At 48.6% G+C, this 25,068-nt stretch overlaps 1 protein-coding gene across 1 annotated transcript in view; it reads left to right on the top strand.

Annotated features, from left to right (window-relative positions):
- Positions 1-1,204: 1,204 nt before the first annotated feature.
- The window catches only part of LOC106813292 (H(+)/Cl(-) exchange transporter 3-like), a 38,834-nt gene continuing 14,970 nt past the window's right edge, over positions 1,205-25,068 (top strand). Inside the window, exons 1-4 of the mRNA XM_014817397.1 lie at positions 1,205-1,338; positions 13,419-13,705; positions 21,554-21,772; positions 22,241-22,383. Coding sequence (XP_014672883.1) covers positions 13,447-13,705; positions 21,554-21,772; positions 22,241-22,383 — 621 coding nt within the window. The 5' untranslated portion in view covers positions 1,205-1,338; positions 13,419-13,446. The remainder of the gene's footprint in view (positions 1,339-13,418; positions 13,706-21,553; positions 21,773-22,240; positions 22,384-25,068) is intronic.

Below are 25,068 nucleotides of genomic sequence, written 5' to 3'. Positions count from 1 at the left end.
TAGCTAATAAGAATAAAGAATATAAAATATTGAATCTTTTTCAGGGGCGTACAGAAATTCCATTTTCTTCAACCTGGTAAGTAGTCAAAAAATAACATTGCTGGGATGATAATTTAACACCTTATAACATCACTCGACTAGCTTTTATCTCTTAGTTTATCTATTCATGGTGCTGACAACAGTTTTGCCTTTAAAAACCCAAGCTGCTAGGGATATTACATAAAGAATACATCAACTATTTATTAATTAAAAAGACTTAAGAAGCTAAAGTGCAAACTAAACTAAAAGAATAAAAGGAACTATATAAAATATACATAAACTAACGCGCTCATAGGGTCTATGTCCCCCAGTTACTGCCGGAACGTACCCTAGGTACGTCCGGTATACCGGCTCTGCGTTATCAGCGTGCGTTAGGCTCTGCGTTGCTGCGCGTATTTACTTAACTTACGTACTTACCTTAAGCTGGCGTACGCGTGGCGTAGTGCAGTATAAGTACTGTTACAGTGTGTGCATAGCAAGTACGGTACTGATATTCGACCTCGATCGAGCCTCGAAGCACAGGATCAGGCCCCGAAAGTCCGCCACGCGTAATTGGGGCACAATACGGCGCGATGTGCATGTACTGTTTGCTCATAGAGTAGGCTAGAGCGGAACTTCGTCAAATTTGTAATTTTCCAGTTGGCAGATTGAAAATGTGATAACACTCCTCTTTCGCTCTTTCCCCCTCCTCTCCTTTTTATTCCCTCTTTCTTTTCTTGCTTTCTTCAGTATCATACAAAATACATATAGACATATATTTTCTTGCCAAAAAAAGTGGGGCGCCCCCCGGCCCCCCGCGTAACGCGCCGCCCCCTGTATATATAATATAATAATCATATATGTATGTATCTGACATAACCAACAAACAGTACTGTATGCATGAACATTCATGTTAGCTTTATAAGAATATTATATTCGTTTTTATGTGGAAAATAGCAAGCGCAGTAATAAATATACACCAATCGCATTTATATTATTCCTTGGGTTTCTGCGTATATACAATTAAAATATTATCAGTAGAGACGAATTAAACTTATATTGCATGTAATACAGCATTGTATTGTCCTATTCGGGGAAGCCTACATGAAATTCGAGCCAGTGAAATTTTCAATAATTCTTAATACTTCTCGCTAGATGGCGCTACCGATTCATAATTATTGTTCTAGCAAAAATTTCATACTGATTTGTTTCAGCAAAGCGTGAATGATAAAGAAAACGGGCTTTCTATGCTGTGTAACGGTTTGCATCGATTATTAAACAGCACTCAATCGCGAATTAGGCACGAGTTGAGAATCCAGAGTAAGTAAAACGTATGTTAGCGATCTGGCCGATCTGGTATGAGTACATCTGCTAAAGAAGGGCAGTAAGGCTAGTTCGTGTGATAACACTGGTAACACTAACCACAGGCACAGGGACCTGAGGCGAAATGAAAAATAAAAATGTGCTATGGTTATATAAAATGAGAAGTCTTTTCTTTTTATATAACACATTTTTATTTTTTATTTCGCCTCGGGTCCCTGTGACACTAACAGTAACACTAACAGTGACAGTAGATTTTTACTGTTATGATTTTTACATTGTTAAATTCATTCATAATTCTCATCGTGAATTTATTCGAGTTGCTAGCAGTTGCTTAGATACAATAAGTGTACCCAACCCACCGGCAGGATAGGTTTACAAAGTTCCCTATCCTTTTCTGCGAGGAAGCCCCGAGTGAATCACTCGCGGCCGTTTGCATGCTGGTGCGCTTTTCAGATACTAGAACTTCCAACGTGGGTTTATTCTCAACACGAGGCCTTTCTCCGCTATCTGGGGAACTTACTTATGATATCGCCCAATACTCTGCTATTAAACTAATGATAACCTGTACAAAAATTCGAAGTGACGGAGCTGGGCGAAATATACTGAGCGCCATTTCTGCTGACCTGTGAACGTACTTTCGGTTTGCAAGAGCGGCCGATTCACCGACCAATCGCCGAGGGCGCTCGTTTGCCGATCGCTACTGCGTCATGCGAAATGCGCTACGTCACAGAGTTCAACAAGAAATGGCGCCCTCCAGTATATCGGCCGCTCCGTCACTTCGAATTTTGTAACATTATAATTAGTTAATACACCCCCCCCCCTGCAGTATTGCGCATACCATTCGTAAGTTCCCAATAGCGGAGAAGGTTGCCGGCTTCTAGAATTACAAACCACGTTTGGAAGTTCTAGCTATACTTTGAAAAATCGCAGCCATGCAAACCGCCGCCGAGTTGATTCACCTCGGGCATTCCTCGCCAGAAAAAGGATAGGGACACTTTGCTAAGCCCTATCTCTTGGGTTTTGCCGGCTTACATTTATTGCTATCTAGCAGCTTGCTGCTGCTGTGTTACAATGGTCCAATGCATATTGTCTAAGACTAAAATAAGTAATCATACGATCCAATCAACTGTTGTTAATCTTGCACTGGCCAATAACATATGTACCAGTTGTATGCCGTTGTCTTCAAAAATCACTTTGGTGGATGATTTATCAATAATCAAGCAAAACATCGCAGCGGCAGAGTATCATAATAATGTCAGCACCCTACTATATACATGTATAAATTCATGATATAATTGATTCGATTAAAATGCACATGCTGATGTAATCATGGAAGCATCTATGTGTGTCATTCATTGCCCCTTTTATTGTTGCCATTCGTTCATTTTTTCATTTCTTCTTCATTCGCCCACACGGCCAACGAACAATAAAGGGGGGTACTTTTTTCTGCGTAACCTTCGACGTTTTTAGGGGCTCACTATTCGCCCACTTTTTCGCCCCCGGCCCCTGCCCCCGTATTTTGCCATTGATTCGGCCATTTAATCCGTAGCTGTTACATTCTCAAAAGGATTCTCGCGTCGGGTTTTCTATAGTCTCAACGTCAGACTGCCATGGCCGTTAAAGCTCGACGTATGTGCAGTATACGTGCCCGGCCTCAGTATACGTGCCAATCGCGCCACTCACAATGGTCTTGCGCCAACGAGACAGGCACGAGACACGTGTGAAGGGATAATTACAATGGGGTTACATTAGTAAGGGACCAATTTATTGTGCTATCCATTTAGTGGGTCCCGTTTTAGTGTCTTACGCCCCAATTTTTGCGGCGTATGATTTACATATCTACGCCAGATAAGGGCGGATGAAATTTGGCTACCCGCTGAATATAGCCATTTAGGGTCCAATTTGAAGCATGCTTTGCACGAGTATGTGGCGTACCGCTTTCAGTATGGGAGTGCCCCCCCCACCCCCAGGGATTCAGCTATACTGTATATTTAGCGCCCGTAAAGTCCAAGTGCTCATTTTCCCATAATATACTTTATATGGGCTATTGCATGATCCCATGACTAAAATAATATTTTATATAAAAAACAAGTGCCACCACTTGGCATTGTTCTATTGTAATCCCCTTTTGGGAGTGCCACTTTATGATACTTAGCATAGGCAACTGCAACCCAAATCGCGTCTTGGATATACATCCAACTCATGCATCATATTACTAACAAACCCCAATCACCGGGCTCATGCTTGCCGTACCTTTCATTGTTCAACGTCTTCTATTTTCCGCCGCAACTTCTTGCAATCATAGCTATGATTGTGTTAGGTGTTCGATCGGGGAATCAGCTTCTTCGTTTCGCGAAAGACCCTCTCGTAGGAACGCGTCGCCAATTATATAATTAAGAGCGTATATAAAGAAGGTGATAATACCTTCTTAATACGCTCTTGATATAATCAAGAGTACATGATAGAGAGTATTACTATCAAGAGTAGATAATAACACTGTGTTATTATCTACTCTTGTTACTATCCTATGTCTCTATTGTGTACTCTTGCTATAATGGAAGCTAGGTAATAATTAAGACATCGTGACTCACGTACGTTACGCAGGTTCGCGTTGCAACGCATTACTTTCGTAACACGGGTATTCCCGTACGCGCGCGCACGCACACGCACACGCACGCGCGCACGTTTCAGTGTATAGTAGGTGAACTAAAACTCCCCCTCGTGTCTGCTTGGTTGGTGGCAGATATAGGAAGTCTACTACAGGTGCAGATAGCGGTCGCTCGAATACAAACTCGTTTCTACTTTAGACTGACAGCCTATTCTTACTGACCTCGCACGCAGCACGATATCACGCGCGACCGCGGCCTAGGAAGTGTCCGTCTGTTACCGCTCTCACCTTTATCTCATCTCACGCAGTCGGGATGTGCTCAGCGCGAGCGTGTGTGTGTGTGTGTGCGTGTGTGCGCGCGCGCGCGCGTGTGTGCGTGTGTGTGTGTGTGTGTGTGTGTGTGATGTAGGGCAACGCTAACACGAGCGTGCCGACGCGGCTAGCGCCACAAGCTCGGTCGTCACGTGCTCGGTGGGAGGATCCTGTGTGTCATCGTCATACAGGCATCGTTGTGAAATCGCCTTATTACTCGCGCGTACTGCGAGCCTTGTGTGTGCTACACGTGTCTTGTGTTTGTGCATGTGTGCGTGTGTGTGACTGTGTGTGTGTGTGTGAGAGAGAGAGAGAGAGAGAGAGAGAGAGACGACGTATGCCGCATTGGAATAAGACCAGGAACACTTGTGGACTGTGTGTGTGTGTGTGACGTATGCAGCACTGGAATAAGTCCAGGAACACTCGTGCGCTGTGTGTGTGGGTTACGTATGCCACATTGGAATATAAGCCTAGCCTGTAACTAGTGGCAATATGCAGCTGATATCGGCACATATATATGCCCCGCCGGACTGTGGTCTCAGTTACGTAAAGGCAAGACTGCATACCAACAAGTGTGTACAGTGATCTTGAAGCTCAACGTGCTGGAATAGTCACTAGAACATCTAGCAAATGAAGCTGGAATAGTGGTGGAAATAAATGACAGTGGAATGAAGTGCTGGAATAGTCATTAGTCACTAGATATTCTAGGCGAAAGACTGGAAGTAGTGTGGAATAATGAATGAATGAAGTGCTGGAATAGTCACTCGAAATTCCAAGCAAATAACTGAATACTGTGGAATAATGAAGTGGAATGATAGCTGAATAGTCACTAGAATTCTAGCGAAAAAGAACTGGAATAGGTGGAATAATGAAGTGGAATGAAGTGCTGAATAGTCACTAAGAATTCTAGGCAATGAAACTGGAATAGTGTGGAATAATGAAGTGGAAATGAAATGCTGGAATAGTTCACGTAGAATACATAGCGAAAGAACTGGAATAGTGTGGAATAATGAAGTGGAATGAAGTGCTGGAATAGTCACTCGAATTCCAGCAAAATAACTGGAATAGTGTGGAATAATGAAGTGGAATGAAGTGGCTGGAAATAGTCACTCGAGATTCCTAGCGATTCAGCCTGTTTGCAATCCGATGGTTTTGGTTCATTCTAAGAATGTCAAACTCACATGCACATTGGTACAACGACCTGAAGAGGTTAGATACGTCAACACGTGTACATACTAGCATACTAAAATTACTGGCCAGGAGGTGAAGCTTACCAAGCTGACAAACCGATGTATTCTCGCAGGTGAACTTGACTTGTCGACGTTTCACCTTGTCTTAGGGTTGAATGAATATTTATGTGTGTGTGTGTGTAATTTTTGTACGTGCGTGCGTGGCGCTGCGTCGCGTAGGAGTGGTGTGTGTGTCAGCGCCTTGCCAGTGCTTAACGTATAGTAATACGTCACCACGTTTAGCAATAATTCGATAGGCAGAAATTCGATGCAAACGCAAATTGTAAGATATGGCCAGCGTTGCTTGGCAGTACAATAAAAGATAAAATTTGCTCGTTGCGTGAATTTTTAGGAATGAATGAGTTTTTTTGCACCGCTTACAGGCTTCTCTTTTAAGCATCATCTGACACAAATCAGATGTAGGCTTGGAGCACAGCGTCAGCGTCCGTCCATACGTCCAGTTTGTTCCGGCGTTCGTTCGTCGAGGTCCGTTCTGTCCCGTCTCGTCCGTGCCGTCCACTCTGTTCGTCCGTCTGTCTGTCGCCTCCCATGCGTTCGTCCCATCCGTCCTCCGTCCGTTGTTTGTCGGCTCTGTCCGTCCATCCGTGCCATCCGTCGTCTGTCCACTGTAGATCGCGCGTACCGTTCGTACCGTGCATGACCGCCATTGTCCGTCTGTCCGTCTCGTCCGTCGTCTGTCCCTCATCCGTTCGCGTCTGTCCATTAGCCGTCTGTCCCTATCCATCCGTCCATAACTCGTATGTCCACATCCGTCCGTCCGTCTGTCCCTCCAATCGCTTCCGTCTGTCCGTTCCGTTGCTGCCGTATGACGCGTCTGTCCGTTCGTCCGTCCGTCCGTCTGTGCTTCCATTCGTTCGTGCCAGTCGCGTTTGTTCGTTCGTCCGTGCCTCGTTCTGTCCGTTTATCGTTCGTCTGTCCAATCCGTCGTCCGTCCGTCAACGTGCATCCGTATGTCCGCATGTCGTCGCTGTTCGTTGCGTTTGTCGTCCGTCGCGTCCGTTCGTCCGGCGTGGCATCCGTATATCCGTCTGTCCGTTCGTTCGTTCCGTCTGTCCGCTCCATCCGTTCGTTCCGTCACGTCCGTTCATCCGTGCATGCCGTAGTCGTCTGTCCGTCTGTTCGTTCGTTTCGTCGCGTCATGTTCTCCCAATTCGTTCGGTCCGTCCGTGCGTAGCCGTGGGCATCCGTATGTCCCGTCTGTCCGTGGCGTCGTCGGACCGTCTGTCCCTCCATCGCGTTACCGTGGCGTCCGTCTCGTTCGTCGTGCATCGCGTATGTCCGTCTGTTCGTCGTTGCGTCTGCTCCCCTCCCTCCGTTCGTCCGTCTGTTCGTTTCGTTTGTCCGTCCGTCTGTGCCGTTCGTTTCGTTCACGTTCGTTCGTAACGCTTCGTTCGTCGCCGTCCGTTCCTTGTCCGTCCGTCCGTCTGTCCGTTCGTACCGTTTCGTTCGTGCCGTCCGTCTGCCGTACGTTTGTCGTCTGTTCCGTATCTGTCCGTTCGTGTCTCGTCCGTTGTCGCGTCGTCTGCTCCGTTCGTGTCCGTCGTTGTCGTGCAGCCGTCGTAGCTTCGTCCGTCTCTGTCGCTCGTTCCGTGTTCGTCGTCGTCTGTCGTCGCTTCGTCTTCCGTCGTCCGTGACGTTGCGTCCGTCCGTCTGTTCCGTTCGTTCGTCGATCGTTCGTTCGACCGTCGTCGTCTCGTCGCGTCATCGTTCGAGCGTTCGATTCGTACCGTCCGTCCGTCGGCGTCCGTCGTCTGTCCCGTTCGTCGTACTGTTCGTTCGTCCGTCCGTCCGTAACGCTTCGTCCTCCTTCGGTTCGTGGTGTGCGTATGTCCGGCCGTTTCGTCTCGTTCGTCCTCTGAGCGTTCGTCGTAGATCTGTTAGTATTGACCAAATCCATACCAAACGGCTCAGGCCGCTTGTTTGATTGCGTGACACGGTGAACAAAAAATAATACATATGTTTGACAATGTGTCCTTGCACTCGTAATTAGTATCAGCAATCAGTGCCCTGGCCGTGTGTGTGCGGTGCGTGTATGTGTTGGTGCGTGCGGCGCGCGTTTCGTTTCGTAGCGTGTGTGCGTGCGTGCGTGTGTGTGCGTGGCGTGGCGGGGCGGCCATGCGTTCGTGGCGTGCGTATTGTGTGTGGCGTCGTTTCGTGCGTGGCGTGTGCGTGGCGTGCGCGTTCGTGGCGTGTACGCGCTCGCGTGTGTGTGTGTGTGTGTGTGATGTAAGGGCAACGCTAACAACGAGCGTCGGCCGACCGCTTCCAGAGCCACAGCTCGGTCGTCACGTGCTCGGTGGGAGGATCCTGTGTGTCATCGTCATACATGCATCGTTGTGAAATCGCCTTAATTTTACTCGCCGCGTACTGCGAGTGTGTGTTTGTGTGTATGTTGTGTGTGTGTGTGTGTGTGTGTGTGTGTGCGTTGTGTGTCTGTGAAGCGCGTGCGTGCGTATGTGTGTGTGTGTGTGTGTGGCGTGCGTACGTTGTGTGTGTGTAGTGTGTGTGTGTGTGGTTGTTTGTGTGTATGTGTGAGTGTGTGTGTGTCCTGTGACACGCGTGCGTGCGTATGTGTGTGTGTGTGTGGCGTGCGTCACGTGCGTGTGTGGTCGTTTGTGTGTGTCCTTGTGAACTCGTGCGTCGGCGTATGTGTGTGTTGTGTGTGTGTGTGTGTGTGTGTGTGTGTGCGCACGCGCAGTGCGGTGTGTCGTGTGTTGTGGGTGTGTGTGTGTGTGCGTGGTGTGTGTGTGTGTGTGTGTGTGTGTGTGTGTGTGTGGCATGTGTGTGTGTGTGTGTGTGTGTGTGCTGTGTGTGTCTGTGAAACGCGTATGCGTGCGTAGTGTGTGTGTGTGTATGTGCGTGCGTAGCGTGCGTGTGTGTGTGTTGTATGTGTGTGTGTGTCTGCTGAACTCGTGCGTGCGTATGTGTTGTGTGTGTGTGTGGTGTGTGTGTGTGTAGCGTGCGTGGCGTGCGTGTGTGTGTGTGTGTGTGGCGTGTGTGTGTGTGTGTGTGTGTGTGTGTGTGTGTGTGTGTGTCATCGTGTGTGCAGTGTGTGTGTCTGTGAACGCGTGCGTGCGGTGTGTGTGATGTGTGTGTGTGTGATGTGTGTGTGTCTGTGTGTCTGTGAACGTGTGGCGTGCGTGCGTGATGTGTGTGTGTGTGTGTGTGTGTGTGATGTGCGTGTGCGCGCGCGTTGCGTGGCGTGTGTGTGTGGTGTGTGTGTGTCTGTGGAACGCGTGCGCTGTGTGTGTTCAGGACATGTTTACTTCTGCAATCAATAGCTATGATGGTGTTAGGTGTTCGATCGGGAATGAGCTCTTCGTTTCGCGAAAGACCCTCTCGTAGGAACGCGTGCGCCATTATATAATTAAGACGTATATAAAGAAGGCCTGATAATACCTTCTTAATATACGCTCTTGATATATAAATCAGAGAGTACATGATAGAGAGTATTACTATCCTATGTCTCTACTTGTGTACTCTTGCTATAATGGAAGCTAGGTAATAATTAGACAGTCGTGACATCACGTACGTTACGCAGGTTCGGGCGTTGCAGACAGCATATATGTTCGTAACAGGGTCATTCCGTGTCAAATGCACCCAACAAAAAAATGCATTCTTAAGCCCACCGCCCTCCAGATTGGCCCTGAACACTGGAAATACTTCTCCTATGGTGGTTTGGGGGCGAAACGGTCAATTTTAAATTTCAGGCTCAATCGGACCAGCGGTTTTGGACCGCTAATGACCTGTCCAATTTTGGCAAAATGGGGGCCAAGATTTGGCGAAGCGGCCCTATCTATGAACGTCCATAAATCAAGTAACACACTTGGCCGAATCTTGATGGGAATGGTATCTTTGGAAAGGGAATTGCCTAAGGATTCCAATGCTGCCAATTGTTTTTAAGGTAGGGTAAGTTAAAAGTTTGATGAGTCTCTTGAACGCATTAGCATTGACTTGAATTTGAGCCTTGTTGCCCTTGCGACTTTGAAATGAAAATAGGGCCAAAATTATAAGGCCGCAAATGTTTTCGCACAAAATTATAAAAGAAAACCAGAGTGTAATATTCCTCAGTAGTCTGCAAAGGCAAAATTCAAAAAACACTTCTCCGTGCAATTTAACTTGAATTTAATTGGTTTGTAGTAAAATCCAGTTGCTTTGAACTAGACGAATAACATACAGAAAGCTAAAACATATCTGATTTACATTCACCCTCATTACTCTTAATCAATGGTCGCACTGCTCACTGAAAGTTGAAAATTCAAAACATCATTTCTTGGCTGATAGTATATCCTCTGATGAGGATGACCGAAGTGAACGGCGTTTCAACCACACCACAGTATTTGTCTTCTGAAATCCACATTTTATCTGGTTTCTTTGGCCAATTAAATTGCTTCGTAGGCCATGTGGATGCATGAAATTATTCTGTAATCTCCAAATTCATCTCGATATTTCAATCTACGCCATTCCTATCCATGGCAAATTTTCGTAGAGCAGCAAAACAAAGTTCTGTTCATGAATTTCGAGAGTTATCGTTCTGTTTACACGTTCGCAAATCTTCACCATGCATCAGTCGTGTCATTAGTATATGTCACAGAGACTAGTTTGGTTGGTCTGGCCTGAGCACTCAAAGTGGTAGACCTCCAACTCTGAAGTAGATATTGGGGACAAATCGATGCAACTGCAGAGTACCCTTTATTGTCCTTGATGACTCGAACCGCGGTCTGAGTTCGTTTTCACATTCGGCAATTTTCTCTGCTGCTACATCGAAGAATTTTATACCTGGAATGTTTTCTGTACAGAATTTCATGATTGCTTCGATGGTAAGAATCGGGTCATTGTATGGGCGTTGAAGACTGGCCTTTGTAACCAGCCTTTTAACTGTGCCTCCAATGCCACTCACAGGCACTTTTTCCGTGGGAGTTGCAAAAAAGTTCCATTCTGCACTGCAAGATCGAAATCCTGTAGGTGGTGACACAAATTGGTGAAGTTGTTTTTGTTTTTATATTGTCCTGCACAGCCATCTGTGAAATAGTGAACTTTTTTCAGACCTGGAAACTCAGTTTTCAGATAAGGAATCCATTTGTGGCATACCATAGACTTGAAGACGGGACATTGGAACATCGGAATGTGTGTGTATTGAGTGATAGCAGGGAACATTCAACAGTTACAGTATTTGCCTTCTTAAAAACTGTAATTCCTTATCTGAAAACTGAGTTTCCAGGTCTGAAAAAAGTTCACTATTTCACAGATGGCTGTGCAGGACAATATAAAAACAAAAACAACTTCACCAATTTGTGTCACCACCTACAGGATTTCGATCTTGCAGCAGAATGGAACTTTTTCGCAACCTCCCACGGAAAAAGTGCCTGTGATGGCATTGGAGGCACAGTTAAAAGGCTGGTTACAAAGGCCAGTCTTCAACGCCCATACAATGACCCGATTCTTACCATCGAAGCAATCATGAAATTCTGTACAGAAAACATTCCAGGTATAAAATTCTTCGATGTAGCAGCAGAGAAAATTGCCGAATGTGAAAACGAACTCAGACCGCGGTTCGAGTCATCAAGGACAATAAAGGAGCTCTGCAGTTGCATCGATTTGTCCCCATATCTACTTCAGAGTTGGAGGTCTACCACTTGAGTGCTCAGGCAGACCAACCAAAACTAGTCTCTGTGACATATACTAATGACACGACTGATGATGGTGAAGATTTGGAACGTGTAACAGAACGACAACCTCTCGAAATTCATGAACAGAACTTTGTTTGCTGCCTCTACGAAAATCTGCCATGGATAGGAATGGTAGATGAAATTATCAAATGAATTTGGAGATTACAGAATAAATTTCAATGCATCCACATGGGCCTACGAAGCAATTTAAATTGGCCAAAGAAACCAGATAAATGTTGATTTCAGAAGACAACATACTGTGTGTGGTTGAAACGCCGTCACTCTCGGTCATCTCATCCAGAGGATATACTATCAGCCGAAAATGATGTTTTTGAATATTCTCAACTTTGTGAGGCAGTGGACCATTTGATATGAGTAATGAGGTGAATGTAAATCAGATATGTTTAGCTTCTGTATGTATTTGTGTTCAAAGTAACTGATTTTATGACAAACCAATATAAATTCAAGTTAAAATTGCACGGAGAAGTGTTTTTTGATTTGCTTTTGCAGACTACTGAGGAATATTACACCTCTGGTTCTTTATAATTTTGTGGAAAACATGTTGGGCTATAAGTTTTGGCTATTTTCATTCAAAGTCGCAAGGGAACAAGGTCAAATTCAAGGCTCAGCGCTAACGAAGAGATCATCAACTTTTAACTTACTCCTACTTAAAAACAATGGCAGATTTGGAATCCTTAGGCAATTCCCTTTCCAAAGATATCATCTCCATCAAGATTGGGCCAGTGGTTACTGATTTATGGACGTTCATAGATAGGGCGCTTCGCCAAATTTTGGCCCATTTTTGCAAAATTGGACAGGCCATAGCGGCCAAACCGCTGGTCCGCATGTTGAGCTGAAATTTGAAAATTGACGCGTTTTGCCGCCAAACCACCATAGAAAGTAAGTTTCAGCCAAATCTGAGGGGGTGGGGTTAAACCCATTGGGTGATTTGACACGGAATGACGCGCCCTAGCAGTTGCTGTGCTTGTTACTGGTCCATGATATGTTTCTAAGACTAATATACGATCCATCAACTGTTGTTATCTGCACTGGCCCAATACATATGTACCATTGTATGCGTGTCTTCAAAATCACTTTGGGTGGATGTTTATCAATATAAATCAAGCAAAACATGAGGAGAGTATCATAATAATGTCAGCACCCTACTATATACATGTATAATTCATGATTAATTGATTCATAAATGCACATGTGATGTATCATGGAAGATCCATGTGTGTCATTCATTGCTTTTTATTGTTGCATTCTTATTTTTCATTTCTTCTTCATTCCCACACGGCAACGAACAATAAAGGGGTACTTTTTCTGGTTAACCTTCGACGTTTAGGGTCACTATTCGCCCACTTTTTCGCCCGGTTTTTGCCATTCGATTCGGCCATTTAAATCCGTGTTTACATTCTCAAAAGGATTCTCGCTGGGTTTTCTATAGTCTCAACGTCAGACTGATGGGCGTTAAAGTCGAGTATGTGCAGTATACGTGCCCGCCTAGTATACGTGCCATCGGCCACTCACAAGTCTGGGCACGAGACAGGCACGAGACTACGGGTGAAGGGTTAATTACAATGGGGTTACATAGTGAAGGGACCAATTTATTGTGCTATGCCATTTAGGGGTCCGTTTTAGTGTCTTACGCAATTTTGGGGTATGATTTACATTATCTTACGCCAATAAGGGGTGAAATTTGCTACCGCTGAATATGCCATTTAGGGTCCAATTTTGAGATGCTTTGACGAGTATGCGTACCGCTTTAGTATGGGAGTGCCCCCCACCCCCAGGGATTCAGCTTATACTTATATTTAGGCGGTAAAGTCCAAGTGCTCATTATTCCCATAATATACTTTATATGGGCTATTTCATGATCCCACGACTAAAATAATGATTTTTTATATAAAAACAAGTGGCCACCACTGGCATTGTTCTATTGGATCCCCCTTGGGAGTGCCACTTTATTATAGTTAGCATAGGCAACTGCATACCCAATCGGTCTTGATTACATCCAACTCATGATCATATACTAACAACCCCAATCGGGCTCATGCTTGCGTACCTTTCATTGTGTCAACGTCTCTATTTTCGCGCAATATTTTCGATTCGACGTCGATCTTTCGATCGTTCTCTATTTTTCGCGACCTTTGTGAAGTTCAATGTCGATCGTTCCGCCGCTCGCTATATTATATGGACTTAACGGTTTACTTCGTCGTTTCGTCGCACCGACAGATGTTCGTTGGCGCGTAATGAACGGTACATGGAAGAGCATGAGCCTCTTCTAGACGTGATGAGCGAGCTAGCGACGTCGGCCTCGGCCTTCCAGCGACTGTCCACCACCAACGGTCCGGCGGCGGCGGCGGCGGCGGCGGCAGCCACGAGACAGATGAGCGATGACGAGATCATTGACGTCTCCCTGGCAAGCGTCGGCGGCGGCAGCGGCGGCAGCGGCGGAGCGCAGGCAGAGCCACCCGGCAGCGACAACGAGAGCGACTTTGGCGCGCATAGTAAGAGCTATGGTGAGTCGTCGCGTGGGTTGCATTTGTTGAGGAATTTCGTTGTGCGTGAGTGTGCGTGCGGGGGTTCGTGCGAGTGTGTGTGCGTGTGTTGTGTGTGTGTGCGTGTGTGCGTGTATGCGTGTGTGCGTGTGTTGTGTGTGTGCGTGCGTGTGTTGCTTGTGTGTGTGCGTGCGTGCGTGTGCGGGTGTACATGTATGTGTGCGTATCTGCGTGCGTGCAAGCGTTCATGCGTGCGTTTTCGCGTCTGTGATCTGTGTGTTTGCTCCATGCGATTATATTACTGCTTCAGTAAGTTCGTTACATATCAGTAACTAGGTTTGTGATAAAAGCTAAAAAGCTACTTAAGGTAAAAAGCTTTCCCAGTATGTTTTCAGGATCAATCCCTCATAAATATCTCTCATAGCTGCCTTTTGCCACTGATGCATTTGAGCCATCTACCTAGCATATTCGACAAGCCAGCTCTCTAGCCACTCATTGTTGCGATATGGCGTTCTACAAGCAATGCCTTGCAACGAAGTGTTGCTACGATGACAATGTGGTGCGTACGCATGACAAATGTACAAGTTTGTCTAGTCTGGCAGAAGTTACAATAATATCCAGGGTATATAGATAGTAAATAGTGAAGTGTGGCACGTAGTTACTTCGCCCAGACAGATTAGTTACCTGAGCAATATGACGGTAGCCCTTTGCATCGTGTCGTTATGATCATCTGAACAGGAGGCAGATTGGTTTCGCATGACAGTTGTATGCACATCGGTGGTTGTCAGGCGATCCCTACTCACTGAGTTGAGTATGAGCTTGCTCGTTTGTTCGTCGAGGCTTCGTTAGCATTTTATATAATATTCTATATCTAGATATAGGGGTCTAGGGATATAGGGATTTAGGATTCCATATGGGTGAGAGAGAGAGAAGCCTGCTAACTAGTGCAATATGCAGCTGATATGGACATATATATGCCCGCGGAGCTGTGGTCTCAGTTTCGTAAACAAGTGTTACAGTGATCTTGAACTCAACGTGCTGGAATAGTCACTAGAATTCTAGCAAATGAACTGGAATAGTGTGGAATAATGAAGTGGAATGAAGTGCTGGAATAGTCATTAGTCACTAGAATTCTAGCGAAAGAACTGGAATAGTGTGGAATAATGAAGTGGAATGAAGTGCTGGAATAGTCATTAGTCACTAGAATTCTAGCGAAAGAACTGGAATAGTGTGGAATAATGAAGTGGAATGAAGTGCTGGAATAGTCATTAGTCACTAGAATTCTAGCGAAAGAACTGGAATAGTGTGGAATAATGAAGTGGAATGAAGTGCTGGAATAGTCATTAGTCACTAGAATTCTAGCGATTCAGCTGTTGCTCATCGTGGTTTGTTCCATTCTAAGCATGTCAACTCACCTCACCTTGGTACACGACCTTGAAGAGGTTAGATACGTCACACGTGGTATACAGACTATAATTACTGCGGAGGTGAAGACTTACAGCTACAACCGATGTATTCTCTAGCGGCTGAACTCTGAACTTGCCGAGTTTCCCTTTATATCTTAGCGGTTGAGATGAATATTTATGTGTGTTGTTGTGTATTTTTGTAACGTGCGTGCGTGCTGCGTGCGTGCGGCGTGCGTCGCGCGTGTTTGCTGATGTGTGTCAGCGCTTGCATGCCCTTACGTATAGCTAAAAACACCACGTTACAATAATCGCGGATTTACGAAATTCGATGCAACGCAATTTGTAAATTATGGCCACGTTGCTTGCAGTTACAATAGATAAAATTGGCTCGTGGTGATTTTTTAGGACATTATGAATGAGTTTTTTTCCACCCTGAAGGCTTCCTCTTTGTAACTCATTTGACAAAATTGAGATGGTAGCTTTGGAGCACAGCGTCATGCGGTCCGTCCATCCGTCCGTTTGTCTGTCCAGTTTGTCCGCTCGTTTGTCCGTCCGTTCGGTCCGCTCCATCCGTCCGTCCATCCGTCCGTCCTCCGTCCGTGCCATCTGTTCGTCGTCGTCTGTCCCTCATGCGTTCGTCCAGTCCTCCTTCCGTCCGTTTGTTCATCCGTCTGTCCCTTCATCGTCCGTCTGGTCCATCAGTTCATGTCCCTCCATCCGTACCATCCGTCTGTCCACCATCGTCCGTCCGTCTGGTCCCTCACATCCGTTCCGTTGTCCGTCCGTTGCTCCGTTATGACCGTCTGTCCGTTCGTCGTCCGTCCGGTCTGTCCTTCATTCGCTTCGTCCGTCGTCCTTGTTCGTCCGTCCCGTCGCGTCCGTCTTGTCCGTTTAATTCGTTCGTCTGTATGCTCCGTCGTCTCCGTCCGTGCATCCGATTTCCGCATAGTCGTCTGTTCGTTCGTTTGTCCGTCGTCACGTCCGTTCGTCCGTGCATTCGTATATCCGTCTGTCGCTTCGTTGGCTCGTCTGTCTTCCATCTCGTTCGTCGTCGTCCGTTTCATCGTGCATCCGTATGTCGTCTGTCGTTCGTTCTCCGTCAATGTCGGCGCCTCATCGTGTCGTCCGTCTGTTCGTTCGTTCGTCCGTCCGTCTGTTCGTTCGTTCGTCTCGTCAGTCGATGTCCTACGTACATTCGTGTCGTCTCGTTGCGTCGTCCGTCCGTTCGTTATCCGTCGTTTTCGTTCGGTCCGTCGTCCGTTCGTTCGTCGTCGTTCGTCCGTCCGTCTGTCCGTTCGTTTTCGTTCGTTCGTCCGTCCGTCTGTCCGTACGTTCGTCCGTCGTTCGTTCGTCTTCGCCTTCGTCGTTAGTGATTGGACCATAATCCATACCACAAACGGCTCAAGCGTTGTTTGATGGTGTGACCGGTGCAAAAAAATCAATACATATGTTTGACAATGTGTCTCTTGCACTCGTAATTTATGCATTCACAATCAGTTGCCTGCGCGTGAGATGTGTGCGGTGCGTTGTATGTGTGTGCGTGCGGGCGCGCGTTCGTTCCGTGCGTGCGCTGCGTGGCGTGCGTGGCGTGTTGTCTGCGTGCGTGCGTGCGTGCGTTGTTGTGCGTTGCGGGGCGGCGTTCGTTCGTGCGTGCGTTATGTGTGTGCGTGCGTTCGTGCGTGCGTGTGCACCGTGGTGCGTGTGGCGTGTCCGTGTGTGTGTGGCCAAGATTCGATTGCGTCGCGCTGTGTGGTGCATGTGTGTGTGTGTGTGATGTTAGGCAACGCATTAACACGAGCGCTGGACGACGCTTCCAACGCGCCCAGCCTCGCGGTCGTTCACGTGCTCGGTTGGAGGATCCTGTGTGTCATCCGTCATACATGCATCCGTTTGTGAAATCTCCTTTGATTTTTACTCGCTGCGGACTATGCGAGTGTTGTGTTTGTGTGTGTGTGTGTGTGTGTGTTGTGTGTGTGTGTGGTGTCTGTGAACGCGTGCGTTGCGTATGTGTGTGTGTGTGTGTGTGTGTGTGTGTGTGTAGCGTGACGGTGCCCCATGTGTTGTGTGTGTATGTGTGTGTGTCTGTGAACGCGTGGCGTGGTATGTGTGTGTGTGTGCCGGTCGGCGCTGCGTGCCGTGCTGTGTGATGTGGCTGTGTGTGTGTGTGTGTGTGTGTGTGTGTGTGTGTGTCTGTGAACTTCAGTGCTGTGCGTATGTGTGTGTGTGCCTGTGTGTGCGTCGCGTGCGTCTGGGTCCAAAGCCCCTGACCCGCTCGCGGCCCGGCAGCCACGCGCGCAGTCGCGGTGTGGTGTGTTGCGGCGTGCGTGCGTGCGTGGGTGTGTGTGGTGGTGTGGTGTGTGTGTGTGTGTGTTGTCTTGAACGGCGTGCGTGCTGGGCCCTTGTGTGTGTGTGTGGTGTGCTGTTGTGTGTGTGTGTGTGTGTGGTGTGTGTGTGTGTTCTTGTGAACGGCGTGCGTGTGTGTTTCAGCAGATGTTTACTTCTTGCCCAATCATGCTATGGATTGTGTTAGTTGTTCGATCGGCGGAATCAAGCTTCTTCGTTTCGCGAGACCCTCTCGTAGGACGCGTGCAATTATATAATCAAGATGCGTATATAAAGAAGGTGATAATACCTTCTTATTACGTTCTTGATATAAGCAAGAGTTACATTGATAGAGAGTGATTTACTATCAAGGTAGTAATAACCTGTGTTATTATCTTACTTTGTTACTATCCTATGGCTCTATTGTGACTCTTGCTATATGGAAGCTTAGTAATAATTAAGACACGCGTGGACTCACGTTACGCAGGTTCGCGTTTGAAACGATTACCTTTCGTACAGCCGTATTCCCGTACGCGCTGCGCACGCACACGCACACGCACTGCGCGCACGTTTCAGTGAATATAGTAGGTGAACTAAAAACTCCCCCTGGTTCTGCTTGCCTGTTGGTGGCAGATTATATGGAGTTACTAGCAGGTGAGATAGCGTCGCTCGAATAAAACTCGCTTTCTACTTTAGACTGACAGCCATTCTAGCTGAACCTCAGGCACGCAGCACGATATCACGCGCGACGCGGCCTAGGAAGTGTCCCGTCTGTTACCGCCTTCACCTTTATTCATCTCACGCAGTCGCCGGATGTGCTCAGGCGCGAGCGTGTGTGTGTTGTGTGTGTGCGTGTGTGTGCCGCGCGCGCGCGTGCGTGTGTGCGTGTGTTGTGTGTGTTGTGTGTGTGATGTAGTGGCAGACGCTAACACGGAGCGTGCCGAGCGGCTAGCGCCACAAGTGCGGTCGTCACGTGCTCGGTGGGAGGATCCTGTTGTGTCATCGTGCATACAGGCATCGTTGGTGAAATCGCCTTATTACTACGCGCGTACTGCGAGCCTTGTGTGTGCTACACGTGTCTTAGTGTTTGGTGGCATGTGTGCGGTCGCGCAATCCCGCCTGGTGACTGTCGTGTGTGTGTGAGAGAGAGAGAGAGAGAGAGAGGAGACCGCGTATGCCGCATTGGGAATAAGACGCAGAAACTCTTGTGGACGTAGTCGTGGTTGTGCTGTCGTGTGTGACGTATGCAGGCACTGGAATAAGGTCCTAGGATACAGCTCGGTGAACGCTGTGTGTGTGGTTAGCGTATGCGCACAATTGAATATACAGGACAACACTATATGCGTAATATAATCAGTGGTGTGTGGTGTGTGTGTGTGTACGACTGTATGCTGGTTCTTGCTACTACACAGGATGATTAACTCTGTAAACGTGTGAACTGCGACGGATACGCGTAACACAGTAGTGTGTACACAGTAGTGTACACGCGCGTGTGCGTGCGTGTGCGTGTGTGTGGTGTGATGTGTGTGTGCGTGCGCTGGTGTGTGTGTGTCGGCAAATGAGAAAGCAAGAGCAACACCGCTGTGTGGTTCTTGTGCGCAGAGGTGACTAGCTGCTAGCAGTGTGTTAGTGTGTGTGTGTGTTGACACTGTTTTACGCCAGTGCATGACAGCACAAGTTGGAAGTACATGTGCCAGCGAATATATATATATCAGGTGTGGGTTGCTAGGAACGGTGGCCAGTCAGAGCAACGGGGTCTACAGTGTGTGCCTGTGTGCTCCCGGGTCATACAGCTGCTAGCACTCTTATTTTTTACCTCATTGCAAAGTGTCGTGTGAAATTAGTACGACAAAATAATATTCGCATGTATAATTATAACTTGGTGCATTATATCCTTACTGGGGAATTTCGCTGGACTTGCGTGGGCGATAAAACGTGGACCAGTACGGATGGATATTCGCGGATATACACGTGCCGGATAAGAATTGCAGAGAGCGGCGGTAAAAGTGACGTAAACATCGTCATCGTTTGTACCAGACGACATCGCTTCTCATTGTGGCAGTACTGTGAGGTCACAGCTATAGTACGCGCCTGTGAGGATCACAATATAGGTGGCGCTGTGAAGTGCACACTATAAGGTGGCGCTGTGAGGACCATAGGTGTGCCTTGTACGGTGGCGCTGGTGATCGGGCACAATTGTTATGGTGGCGCTGTAGATTACAATTGTAGGTGGCGCTGTGAGATCACAACTATAGGTGGCGCTGTAAGATCACAACTATAGTGGCGCTGTGAGATCACAAACTATAGGTGGCACTGTGAGGACACAATTGTAGGTGGCGCTGTGAGGGCACAATTGTAGGTGGCGCTGTTAGATCACACTATACGGTGGCGCATGTGAAGATCAACATAGGTGTTGAGACAAATTAGGTGGCGCTGTGAGGGCACAATTGTAGGTGGCGCTGTGAGGGCACAATTGTAGGTGGCGCTGTGAGGGTACAATTGTAGGTGGCGCTGTGAGGGACAATTGTAACGGTGGCGCCTAGTGAGGCGCACAATTGTAGGTGGCGCTGTGAGGGTACAATTGTAGGTGGCGCTGTGAGGGCACAACCATAGGTGGCACCGTGAAAGTACAGCTATAGGTGGCGCCATGAATGTACAGCGATAGGTGGCGCTGTGAGAGTACAACTATAGCTTGCGCTGTGAGACTACAACCATAGGTGGCGCCTTAGCATGGGTGGCGCTGACTCGTATGCGAGCTAACGGCGTCGAATCGTAGAGGCGTGAGCGAGAGCGCTGTCATCACGAAGGTCACGTCAAGGTCACGTCAAGGTCACGCGTGGCAAGATGGCCGACGCGTCGAACACGATGGAGGTCGACATCAGCGTGTTTCCGCGCACGCTGCGATTGCACAGCTCCATATCGATGGAGAACTCGGTCGGCTACGACCCAAACAAGGATTATCACACGGGTGAGGGTAAGGGCATGCGCGAACGCTCGCTTGTTATCGGCGAAAGTTGTGCGGCGTTCGCTTGTTTGATTCGTAACCGACGTTCTCCCGGTAGTTCCGCGGTCGGATGTCGTATGGCGTGTTGTCTGCCGTGGCGTTTAATTGTTTTATTTGTGGGCAACGTACTCCCGCTAGCTCCATGGTTGTAAGTCGTAAAGTGTGGCGTGGTGTTCACTTGTTTGTCTCGTGAGCGACATTTGCCCGGTAGCTCCGCGTTTCAATTTCGTACAGCTTATCGTGGGTGGCGTTCCCAGATTGTTTCTCTCGCGAACGATGTTCGCTCGGTAGTTCCGTGGTCGAGAGTTGTACGGTATTCAGTCATTCACTTTATTCCAGTTCGTCGAGGTACGTGCCCTTGCCCGCGCGTAGTTACTGCCTCTCACATGACACACAATAGCAAGTGTCATATTTGTTTGAGAGAGGTCCTGGCTGCTTGACTGGCTGGTTACCTTTAGCTCGGATGCTTCATGAAGTGGCGTTCACTTGTTAAATTCTCTCTTACGGAGCAACAAGTTGTCTATATCTGTGTGGTGCTTCACTTGCAGAGTTACTTCTTAGATTCGTCCCGATTTACCAAAATTGCCTTAAAACCATGGTTGATGACACGAAACTGTTCACTTGTTTTTGTTAACGCCGTTTTAATGACGTCTAAATTCAGTCGTGTCACACTCTGTTAGTGTTGATTTCCCCTATTTTGTCATGTCCCATGACGTCTAAGGTACCCATATGTCTCCTACATATGCTGATGTTTGCTTGTTTCGTGCGAGGTTTACATTGCCTCTGTTAGCGTTCCCATGGCTGGACCACTCTCAGGGGTCGGTATGCGCTGGCTTACGGGCTACAGTCTACGTGAGAATATCATTTTCATTTTCATTATAATGTCAGCGTGCGGTGATCGTGCGAAACATCGAGGCAATCGGCATGCTCTAGTGTTTACCACTAGCGCCACCTAGAGGGCCATTGTCAGAAATCCTGAAACTCCACGCTATCCATTAATACGAAGAAATTAAACCGTGACTAAGACCAAACGCGACGTGCATTTTCGTCGGTCGGTCGGTTTGCCGTCGCATTGCGTTTTGGTCGAAATTCGCAACACCCCAGCTAAGACATCGCCGACGCCCTCTATCGTTGCAGGAACGTACAATGCGTCGTCGGAGGACACGGACCTTCCCCTCGGCGTCGGCCAGTACGAGGACTTCCACACGATCGACTGGCTGCGCGACATCGCTCGCGACCGCCTCCGCCATCGGCACATCGTCAAGAAGAAGAAAGAGTCGTGCTGGGATAGCCTGAAGGGCTGGCACGACGCCTGGTCGGGCTGGATGTGCGTGCTCATCGTCGGATGCGCGGCGGGTGAGTGCACGCGGGCGCGTGTGCGTGTGCGGGGTCGAATCTGTGCGTGTGGGGGGGTGGGGGGTCGCTCGAGGGAAGCTTGCCTCAAAGTGGCTTTTATAGTCGGGTGATTGTTATACAGAGGTGGGTGGTGGGGGTCGAGGTTTGTTTCGATGTCCGCCCTTGTGCACTCTCATCCTCTCCTCTTTGCCATCCATTGTGCGTTCTTACCCTCTCCTTATGCGATCTCACCCTCCCCTCGTTCCCCTCCCCTTGTGCGCTCTCACCCTCCCCCTCATGCACTTTCATCCTCCCCTCGTACACTCTCACCATCTCTTCGTTCCCATCTCTCGTGCGCTCTCACCCCTCCCTCATGCATTCTCACCCTCCCCCTCGTGCGCTCTCACCCTCCTCCTCATGCGCTCTCATCCTCCCCTCGTACACTCTCACCCCCTCCCTCATGCATTCTCACCCTCCCCCTCGTTGCAGGTCTCACCGCGGGCGTCATCGACATCGGAGCCAACTGGATGTTCGACATCAAGAACGGCATCTGCCCGAGTCAGTTCTACTTCAGCCGCGAGCAGTGCTGCTGGGACTCAAACTCCACCTTCGTGCAGCAGGACTGCCCAGAGGTGAGCCACTCACCCGCCCGCCCCGCAGCATGCCCGCTGAATAATGAAGTGGAATGAAGTGCTGGAATAGTCACTCGAATTCTAGCGATTCAGCTGTTTGCTAATCCGATGGTTTGGTTCATTCTAAGATGTCACTCACATCACCTTGGTACACGACCTTGAAGAGGTTAGATACGTCACACGTGTACATACAGCCTATAATTACTGCCAGGAGGTGAAGCTTACCAAGCTACAACCGATGTATTCTCTAGGTGAACTTGAACTTGCCGAGTTTCACCTTATCTTAGGGTTGAATGAATATTTATGTGTGTGTGTGTGTATTTTTGTACGTGCGTGCGTGCGTGCGTGCGTGCGCGTGTGTGTGTGTGTCAGCGCTTGCATGCTTACGTATAGTAAAACACCACGTTACAATAATTCGGATTACAGAAATTCGATGCAAACGCAATTTGTAAATTATGGCCACGTTGCTTGCAGTACAAAGATAAAATTGGCTCGTGCGTGATTTTTAGGAATGATAGAGTTTTTTCACCCTAAGGCTTCCTCTTTTAACTCATCTGACACAATCAGATGTAGCTTGGAGCACAGCGTCAGCGTCCTGCGGTCCGTCCATCCGTCCGTTTGTCTGTCCGTTTGTCCGTCCGTTTGTCCGTCCGTTCGGTCCGCTCCATCCGTCCGTCCATCCGTCCGCTCCGTCCGTCCGTGCCATCTGTTCGTCCGTCCGTCTGTCCCTCATGCGTTCGTCCATCCTCCTCCGTCCGTTTGCGTTCATCCGTCTGTCCCTTCATCCGTCGTCTGTCCATCAGTCTGTTCCCTCCATCCGTCCATCCGGTCTGCTCCACCATCGTCCGTCCGTCTGTCCCTCACATCCGTTCCTGTTTGTCCGTCCGTTAGCTCCGTATGACCGGTCTGGTCCGTTCGTCGTCCGTCCGTCTGTCCTTCCATTTCGCTTCGTCCGTCGTCCTTGCTTCGTCGTCCCCGTCGCTCCGTTCTGTCCGTTTAATTTCGTTCGTCTGTATGCTCCGTCCGTTCCGTCCGTGGCCATCCGATTCCGATAGTCCGTCTGTTCGTTCGTTTGTCGTCGTCCGTCCCGTTCGTCCGTGCATCGTATATCCGTCTGTCGCTTCGTTTCTTCGTCTGATCCCTTCATCCGTTCGTCGTCCGTCCGTTCATCCGATGCATCCGTATGTGTCTGTCCGTTCGTTCTCCGTCAATGCTGGCCTCCACTCGTTCGTCCGTCTGTTTCGTTCCGTTCGTGCCGGTCGTCTGTCGTTCGCTTTCGTTCAGTCAGTCGAATGTCCTTATTCGTACATATCGTTCGTTCGTTCGTTCGTCCGTCCGTTCGTTATCCGTCCGTTTCGCTTCGTCCGCTTCCGTCCGCTTCGCTTCGTCGTCGTTCGTCCGTCCGTCTGTCCGTTCGTTTTCGTTCGTTCGTCCGTCCGTTCTGTTCCGTACGTTCGTCCGTCCGTTCGTTTCGTTCGTTCGTCGTTAGAGTGATTGGACCATAATCCTACCAAAACGGCTCAAGCGTTTGTTTGATTGTGTGACACGGCTGCAAAAAAATCAAGTACTATGTTTGACAATGTGTCCTTGCACTCGTAATTATGCATTCACAATAGTGCCCTGCGCGTGGAAGATGTGTGCCGGTGCGTTGTATTGTGTGTGCGTGCGCGGCGCGCGTTCGTTCCGTGCGTGGCGTGGCGTGGCCGTTGCGTGCGTGTACTGTCGCGTGCGTGCGTGCGTGCGGTTGTGTGCGTGCGGGGCGGCGTTCGTTCGTGGCGTGGTTATCGTGTAGTGCTGTGGCGTTCGTGCGTGCGTGTGCCGTGCGTGAGTGTGCGCGTGTGTGTGTGTGTGCGCGCGCAAGATCTCGATTCGGTTTGTCGTGTGTGGTTGGATGGTGCTGTGTCGTGTGTGATGTAGGGCAACGCATTAACACGAGCGTGGACCGACGCATTTCCATACCGCCACAGCCTCGCGTCGTTCACGTGCTCAGGTTGGAGGATCCTGTGTGTCATCCGTCATACATGCATCGTTTGTGAAATCTCCTTTGATTTTTTACTCGCGCGGACTACTGCGAGTGGCGGCACGCTCACCCATGTGTTTGTGTTGTGTGTGTGTGCTTGGTAGTTGTGTGGACGTGTGTGGTCTCGTTGAACGCTGTAGCGTGCGTTTCGTGTGTGTGAAGTTGGTGTGTGTGCGTGGGCCGTGTGTGTGTCGTGCGGTTGTGGTGGGTGTCTGAGTGAACGCGTGCTTGAAGATATGTGCCATGTGTGTGTGCGTGCGTTGCAGTGCGTGTGTGTGTGTGTGTCTGTGTGTGCTGTCGTTGATGTGGTGTGTGTGTGTGTGTGAGAATACTCGGTGCTGTGAACTCGGTGCGTGCGTATGTGTGGTGTGTTGTGCGTGTGTGCGTGCGTGCGGCTGCGTGCTCCGTGTGCCTCGTGCGTGCCGTGCGGTGCGGTGCGTGTTGTTGTGTGTGTGTGTGTGTTGTGTGTGTCGTGTCTGTTGAACGCGTGCGTGCGCGGTGCTGTGTGTGTTGTGTGTGCGCTGTGTGTGCTGTGTGTGTGTGCTATTGTGTGTGTGTGTGTGTCTGTGAGACGCGTGCGTGTCACACCTGTTGGTTCAGCAAAATGTTACTTCTTGCAATCATAGCTATGATTGTGTTTAGGTTTGTTCCGATCGGGGAATCAG

This window comes from Priapulus caudatus, unplaced genomic scaffold, assembly GCF_000485595.1.
Source record: "Priapulus caudatus unplaced genomic scaffold, Priapulus_caudatus-5.0.1 Scaffold752, whole genome shotgun sequence".
NCBI lineage: Eukaryota > Metazoa > Priapulida > Priapulimorpha > Priapulimorphida > Priapulidae > Priapulus > Priapulus caudatus.
The sequence above is the reverse complement of the archived record's forward strand: the minus strand, read 5'-3'. Positions and strand labels throughout refer to the sequence as shown.